Source organism: Podarcis cretensis (genome assembly GCF_951804945.1).
Source record: "Podarcis cretensis genome assembly, chromosome: Z".
Lineage (NCBI taxonomy): Eukaryota > Metazoa > Chordata > Lepidosauria > Squamata > Lacertidae > Podarcis > Podarcis cretensis.
The window spans coordinates 41363701-41372153 of NC_137184.1; the positions used below are offsets into that span (position 1 = coordinate 41363701).

General features: G+C 40.0%; 1 protein-coding gene and 1 long non-coding RNA gene across 3 annotated transcripts in view; one reads left to right on the top strand and one right to left on the bottom strand.

The window, feature by feature from the left end:
- Positions 1-1646, top strand: part of NRK (Nik related kinase) — a 122653-nt gene extending 121007 nt beyond the window's left edge. For both annotated transcript variants that reach the window (XM_079962646.1, XM_079962647.1), the window contains one exon: positions 1377-1646. In XM_079962646.1, coding sequence (XP_079818772.1) covers positions 1377-1460 — 84 coding nt within the window. In that variant the 3' untranslated portion in view covers positions 1461-1646. The remainder of the gene's footprint in view (positions 1-1376) is intronic.
- A 2647-nt stretch (positions 1647-4293) lies between these two features.
- Positions 4294-7547, bottom strand: LOC307208310. Its single transcript, XR_013835065.1, has 2 exons — positions 6133-7547; positions 4294-6089 (listed from the first exon to the last, which is right to left on the bottom strand). It is a non-coding gene; the product is annotated as an uncharacterized lncRNA (long non-coding RNA).
- Between the last annotated feature and the right edge of the window lie 906 nt (positions 7548-8453).

Genomic DNA, 8453 nt, shown 5'->3' on the forward strand with positions numbered 1-8453 from the left:
TTGTGATCATATCCCCAGATGTTTTCAGCTTACACCTCCCAACTCAGCTCTCTCTGAATCTCTCTCAAACTGCAGTTTTGTTTTGTCTTTTGTTTTGTTTTGTCTTGTTTTAATATCCAAAAACCTGTTTCTGTTATTTTACACAAATACACTCAGGCTTGGGAAAGGCATCAAATTTCCTTTCCCTTTTTTAAAAAAATAAATAAAAATCAGAACATCTTGAGAAATTTCCCAATTTTAATGGGGTGTTGTTTGGTGGTGGTGTCATGTTATTTTAATTTATTATTTGCCCTTCTTTTCCCCCATGGTCCCAGGGGGGGAACATCCAATCGCAAATGAATTGTAGGAGTGTTGTGTGTGCCTGATTATGCTATAATTTGTCTTTGCTTAGGTTTAAATGTGCTGTGAATTGCATGGAGACCTTTGGGTAACAAGCAGCTAATAAGTCCAATCAATAAATCAGTTAATAATATTCTTCTAGCCCTTTGATCTATTGAAAAGCCATCAACCACCATTAACACTCATTTGTCAATTGCTGAATCACAGCATTGGTCCATCAAGTCCAGCAGGGTCTAAGCCAGCTTTCTGGAAGCTGATGCCATAAGCTGTTGGGCTTCCAATTCCTATCAGGCCCAGACAGCCCTGTGGTCTGGGCAGACTACTCTGTTGCTGAAGATCCAGAAGCTGAACTTCAGAGCTATCTGTGCACATAACCATTTACTCCTACCAGTGGCTTTTGAATCCATCCTGTGCACACATGACGTTAGCCACACTCCATATCTATCCTGTAGTTTCTTGAGAAAATTGCTGTTTCTTTTAAAACTGAGCCTACCGCCCACTTGAAACCATTGATAAATGGTTCTAAGTATCTTCTTTTCTGATGTGTGTGAATGGAGAATACATCATGCAGTGACAATTAATGTAGCCCTTTTAATAATAATCAGCATGACAAACAAAAGGAAGTGCTTCTGTGTAATTAACTTATGAGATTCATTACTTTGACGCCTTTAAAAAATGAATGAGGGGAAAAATAATAATTACAAAGATGCCTAGGACCAGTATTGGTCACTGAGTTCAATCTCCTTTTGCCGCAGCACACATCTTTATGCCAGATCCTTAGGACAAACTTTCATGTATTGCTTGTAAACACCAAGGTTCATTGGGCTTGCTGCTGTTAGATGCAGAACATTGGAGCTGGTGAAATTGGTCTGATTCAACTAGACAGTTTTTGTATTTTTAAAACAGTAAAAGAAGTGCATATCTCTTTGAATTAACATGGGGTGTGTGTGTGTGTGTGTGTGTGTGTCTCAGATATGGCTAAAATGTTCTTATCAACATAAAGTAACAATAGCTCCCCCCCAAAATTTCTTCTCAAGGTGTTCTTTGCATCTGTGCAGTCTGGAGGCAGCAGTCAAATATACTTTATGACACTTGGCCAGAACATACTATTCAACTGGTAAATCACATCAGAATGAAATATCGTTTGATCTTTCCCACTGGATGTAAAAAGGAAGCCGGTTGCAGACGTTTCCATATTTTTCCACAAGGAGTAGCAAGAACCCTACCATCATTATACCGTCCTTCAGCTGTGGAAAAATTCGATTTTCTTTTCTTTTCACATAAATATTGTAATGTTGTTTTGCTAAGTGTTTTATCTTTTCATTCTGGACAACAATATGTAGATATATGTCTTGCTGTGAGCTGGAAATCCACTTGATGTTAAATTGGTTCTGTATCCTTTTGCTCTTCTTGAAAAATCATAGCCAGAAGTATTCATCTTCATCTCAGAACTTACAAGGAATAACTTTTACTTCTCTGCAAAAATGACTTATTGGATTCTTTTTTCAGTCGGGGCAAGTCCGGGAGAAGTCCCCAGTGATCTGTTTTACCCGTAAGTCATTTGGGACTGCTGGGTTCTCCTGGAGACATCCTGATTTTTATCAGGTTTTGAAACCTTGTATACGTAATGACAGTACACTGCTATATACACTATTACTGTATAATGTATTTCTAATGATATTTTAAACAGCAATGTATTGCTTACAGACATGGGGTGTTTGTAGATGGATCCTACAAATCTTGCTTGCACTAGTGGCCCTTACTTCAAGTGCAGCATCCAAGCTCCTTCTATTTTTTTTTGGTGACATAATCTGGTTTCAATAGAAATTGCTATTTATGTATAAGTCTGTAAATATGTTCTTTTCTCAACCCAAAGGAACAAGGGCCGCAGTTCACTGGGGACTTCTTGCTGAAAGGGGGGGGGGTGGTTCCTGCTCATTTCAGTGGGAGCTTAACACAGCAGAATTTGCCAGTTGATTAGCCTTTAAAAACAAGAAAACTCCTGATACGCATTGTGTATGAATTATGTCTGAGCAATAGTGACACACTGGTGTTTTTCCACCATGAAATTATATTCTCAGGGGTTTATATTTTGGGCTACTCTAGACTTCAGCTTTCAGGTTTACATGTGCAATTGTGACTTAGCTAAAGTTCATGCAATACTTTGAAAAATGCAAAGCACTATAAAAAGTACTACATACTATGATTATATAATAACTGAAAACTTGATACAAAATATTTTTTATCCAAGATAGATATACAGCAGTCTTTATTGGGGTGGGGGTGGAGGGGAATAGGAGGTTGGGGAAATTAAGTATTTTAAAATTAATATAGAGATGTGCCAGAACAGAAGCTGCAAGGTACCATAAGATGGCCTTCAGATGATGTTCAGTCAGATGTATTTTCAAAGGACACTGTGACTCGGTAACACATTTTATGTTTGCGGGTGGTTTCAGATTCCGTCCTTGGCATTATCTCAGCAGTATGACTGGAAAAAACTGGAGAGATAATGCTTGTCAAAACCATAAAATACTGCACTAGCTAGCCTGACTAAGGCAACTCCCTATGTACCTATGCAAAGCTATAACGATTTTAGTTAATTGCTAAAATATGCAGAACAGATACTGGAGTGCTCTGATCAGGTTGACTTCAGGTGTCTGAGAAAGTTCTTTGATTTTATTCTACAAGCTGAAGCGTTGACTGAGTGCGGCTAACTACACCAGATTAAGCAACTGCAAGGAAGCCAATGCTGAAGCGATATCCATTGTTAGAGTCTCCACCTTAAAGCGATGCCCCTTTTATTTCTTCCATCGTGTTTTACAAGAAGCGGAAACCTCCCGCTGTGATCTTTGCTTCATGAAATTACACGTTTGTTTGCTTTTTGCATCTGCTCCTATTGCACAATTTCACACTGTATCTTCCTCCCAGAATTTGATGGAGGAGATAGCCATTTTGAGGCCCTTGATGGAATGGCTAGGATAGTCAAAGGTTCACCCATCAGTTGGTTGGTTGGCCTTCTTGCTATTTGTGTCAGATTTGTATCTAAAAGTGCTCTTTGGTTTGCTACAGGATCCCACCCCTTGATGTGTCCCCTAGTCAACTGATTGCCAGCGAGTGGTAATTTCAAGCTAGGTAGCTGTCTGTGTGTTGACAATGGTATTCCATCAACAGCTTTTCTCAGTATTCCCAAGAATGGGCTGTAGGTCACTTGTGAAGTTGTGATTTGCTGCAGTACCTTTAACTTGCAGAAGGGGAGTCCAGTTGTGTTGTCACATAGTTTGTGTTCCTGCCTTTTGTGATTTCATAGAATCACAGAATTGTAGAATTGGAAGGGACCCTGAGGGCCATCTAGTCTGACCCTCTGCAAGGCAGGACTCTTGTGCCCAACGTGGGGCTTGAACCCTTGACCGTGAGGTTAAGAGTCTCATGCTCTACTGACTGAGTTAATTGAGTCAGTCAGTCCACTATTCTAACTCAGTTGCTGAGACTCAAGAAAGGAGTTTATCCAAGATCATCCAGGTATTTTCCACGACATTTGGATGCAAATAGATGCGAAAAGATGTCTCGCAACTGTCGGGGGAACTGCCTCAGGCAGTTGTACACACACACACACAAAAGTGAACTTCGGGAGACAGATCATCAAATGCCAAAAACCTCTAACTTCCTAAGATATTTAGCTGAACTTGCTTGCAATGGCCCTTGTTTGGTTGAAACTATCATCTGCAAATAAACCGCAATGAAATCAGTGTGGTACTTCGTGAAGAAAGGGCTTGAAATCTGTTAGCATCTTGTCAATTTCAGTCAAAGGACCAGCAGAGCTGCAAGTCACCCTGACATTCTGAAACCATCTTTTGCTTTCTCTTTTAGAAAACTACTTTAAGTTAACAAATGGTCATCACTGAAAGCCAAGTGTTCACCAGCACTTATCCAACTTGTTTTTATAATGCTTTAAAAAAAAAAAGTGTTAAAATGAAAAGGGGAAATTTCAGTTGATTTAATATCATCAGTTGTAATTGGTATATAAAAGTTTCAGAGGCTTCAGGCATACATAATGAGATAAATGATTCCTCCACTTTGAGCTACGTGGCTGGGAAAGGGCCTTAGCTCTGTAGTTGGGCAATCGCTTTGCATACAAAAGGTTCTAGGTTCAATCTGCGAATTCTCCAGGTATGTTTAGGGCAAGACCCTTGTCTGTAACCCTGGAGAGCCATTCCCAGCCAGTGTTGATTAGCAGATGAACCATTGGTCTGACTTGATTTAATGCAGCTTCCTATGTAGCTCAGTCCGTTGGTTTGCTAACTTTTTTCTTTTCTTTTTTTATAAGAGTGTATCTATGGGATGGGCAAAGAGCAACAGCAGAATTTCCCTCCTGAATTACAGAATTATCAGTAGGGAAAATAGGATGGTATGGGGATGTGTGGCAAAGGTTATGTAGGGTATGTAGGGATGGTGGCTTTTCTCTCCCAAGTCTCTGATGGTTCAAAGTTCGCACAAAAAACAGCAGATATACAGGCTGCGAAAGGAGCTAACTCCTACAGGCAAAGGTCCCTTCAGCTCCCTCCATAAATTATTTGAGGGGGCCAGTCCTCCCCCCTCCCAGTTGATGGGCATTGCCATTCAAATGGTATGTGTGTGCTGTGTTCCGTGATTGATTTTGTGGGGTGGGGCTTACCTGCCACATGCCACCCAATTTTTTTTTTTAAGTTGCCACTTCTCCATGTTGCATTCACGTGTCACTGTAAGTTTTGGTTAATGGTTCATTGAGAACATGCAGATTGCTCGTGTTTTGCTCCCCTCCTTTTTGCAAGTGGGAGGGAAAAAAACTCCACAACCCTTGGCTGCGATTGCATCTGTAGTTGTTCGGCTCCAAGCAAACTACAGTGGTTATGCCAAGAGCAAACCTTGGCTTGCATATAAGGTTTTGATATAGGAAAAGCAAACCGTGAGCCCTGAACTAAGCCAAGAATCATGGTTTTTTGCTCCCATGCACTAGCAAGACAGGAGCAATCTGTACAATCTGTACGCTCATGATAAATAGTTAATGATGGCCAGCATGGCACCCTACAGATGTTATTAGACTAAATATCTGACTGAATGCTGACTGTGGCTGATGGGAACTGTAGTCTGTGAGGTCTTGCAGAGAACACAAACTGGACATTACGGCTGCATCCCTACACACACTTACCAAGGAGGAAGCCCCACTGGCCACAGCAGGACCAATGCCTGAGAAAACACATAGAATTGCAGTGTAAGAATATGTACTGTTATCTTTATTATTAGTTTGCTGTGGGATAAGCAGTCTTTAGACATTATTCTTTTGCTGTGGGATTAACAAAAGCTAGGTGATAGGGGTCTGTTATTCCTAAGCATGGTAGATCAAAAAGCCGAGGTTTTTTCATAGTTCACACTTAATGCAACAGTTAGGAAGAGCAACGCTGTGAGAGTCAACCAATGCCAGTAGGGAGAAATGAATAAATGGTCAGGAAAGGTATGTGAAATGTCACTAAGAAGAAGAAAATAGAAAGGCGAATGTTGGTGAACTATCAGGTTGCTGAGTGATTCCTTGCCCACTTTCTTGCAAGCAAGTTTCAACCCCATTAGAGTTATTTTTGAGTAAAATTGCATACAAAAGGAACACAGGAAGCTACCTTAAACTGAGTTGGACCAATATGTATTGGCTGCACTGACAGCTGGCAGAAATTCAGGGTTTCAGAGACACAACATTCCCAGTCCTCACCCAACAATTTTACCTTTTTCTACTGACTTTTTGCAGTTACTTGCATGGAAACATACTGATTAACAGGAAGACTTATGAAGACTTAAGGTCAATGGGAAGATTACAAGCAAGTGAAGCAGGATAACTGTTGATTATCATTATAACCTCCCAGCTATCAAATCAGAATGAATGTTCAATAGATACCAGGCATAATCTAGCCTCTGTGTAAGCAAGTCAGGTAGGATACATGCACAGGGAGCCCTGAGAAGATTAACACAATCCTAACTCAGAACTAAACCCTATTTAATTCAATGGGGTTAATTTTCAGGCCACCAGAGTTGGGATCGCAGCCTTAAAAACTCTGCTCTTGCTTGCTTGCTTGCTTGTTTTTCGAAAACAAATTTCAAGTGAAATAATTATTCAGGATAAAATGCTCTAGGGAGAGAATATAATAGTTAATATGAATCCAGCAATACTGATGTCCTAGTCATTCCCACAACTGCTTTTCTTAAAAGAATTCTCCATATTTGTAATTTACTGTTGTAAAAAAAGTAATGAAAGCAATAAATTGTGCACTTACATTTATTTTGCAAGCTGCATTGTTCTAGCCCAAACCTGTGAATCCAGAAAGTGAAAACAATAAATGCTATGTACTGTATGTCATTGGGAATTTTTTATTTTATACTAATTGTTCTTTAATGTTCAAATTGTATATTTGTAACAGCAAAAATAAAGCAATATTCTGAGCGGAAAAATGGATTTCTTTTAACCCTTACATTCTGGTGATAACTAATATAATGTCAAGTATAATTAGAGCAGCCCAGAACTAAGCACACCTGATTCAATTTTATTTCTGTTGGAAGAGCACAGTATTCAACATGCGCCTGTGCTTTGAAAAAACAATACAGAAATCACTCCCATTCTCCGAGTTGTACCAACTATCTCCAAGATTTAAAGGTCATTTCCTCCTCCTCAAAAGAATATGGGGAACGATAGTTTACACTTCACAAATATGCAGTTCCCAGCACCCTTAACAAACCACTGCTCCAAGGATTCTTGGGGGGGAAGCTATGTGCTTAAATGTATGGTGTATACTCAGATAAAACCATTAAAATTAAGAGTCTTAAATTAGTAATGTCCAGCTGGTGCAGAATCCAGCAGCCAGGTTGTTCACCAGGGCAAGATGGTTTGAGCACATTACATCAATCCTGGCCTGACTGCACTAAACAATGTTTTGTATGTAGTTCATGCACTGAACACAGTTTGGAAACACCAGCTGGTGCAGAATCCAGCAACCAGGTTGCTCACCAGGGCAAAGTGGTTTGAGCACATTACATCAATCCTGGCCTGACTGCACTGGATGACAGTTACTTTCCAGGCCCAATTCAAAGTGCTGGTTTGACCTGCAAAGCCTTAACTGGTTCAGGTCTGCAATACCTCAAAGACCACTTTTCTCCATGTGAACCTGCCTGGACCCTGCTTTCATCCTCTGAGGACCTTCTTCATGAGCCTCCTTCATGAGAGGTCCAGAGGGTGGCAACATGAGAACAGACCTTTTCTGCAGTGGCTACACACTTGTGGAATGCTCTCCTCCAGGACATGTGCCTGGCACCTTCCTTATACACCTTTAGGTGCCAGGAAAAATCATTCCTCTTTAACCATAGCCTTTGGCTGATTAACATCCTATGTCTTTTAAAATGTGTTTGTAGGGTGGGGTATTGGTTTCTTTTTGTTTTGTATTTGGGTGAAGGGCAGCATACAAATTAAATAAACCCCTAGCAAAGCAAATTTAGGAAGATTCTAAGCAGGGGAAGGTCATATTCCCTCCCAGGCATTCATAGAACATGCATTAAGATCCTCCACGAAAATGGATCCTGCATCTTCTCCTATGTTCCACTTACTATGCCAGTGGAATAGGTCTCCTACTATTACTACCAATAGTAATTGAGAATAGTCGCTCTGCTTACCCTGTACACACTGGGACTGTACACAGATATATCACAAAACGGCTCTCTTGCATGTAATAGCCTTTTTATTCCAGGTGTCTAGCATTTCCCCGTTTTTCTACTCACAAATACATATAATACATATATCCAAATGAGGCAAAATACACCTGACTGGGCACCAAATCACCAAAACATATGCCATAATGAACCTGTAAAAAGATAGCTGCAGAAAACATGCTTTGGTGTTATTTTGAAAAAGATTAACTCGGTTCATTTGTTTGTGGAGTGGCCAGTAAAGGGAAAATTGGCGAAAAAAATAGTTTCAAGGCAATGTAAGGATACAAATGCCAGCAATGGAAATGTCTTCTTTTTAATGTTGTGGATAGAATAATGTCTTAGATTTTTATTTTTAAAACATGCTTTTCTGTTTTTCTTATCAACGGCCGTTTAAT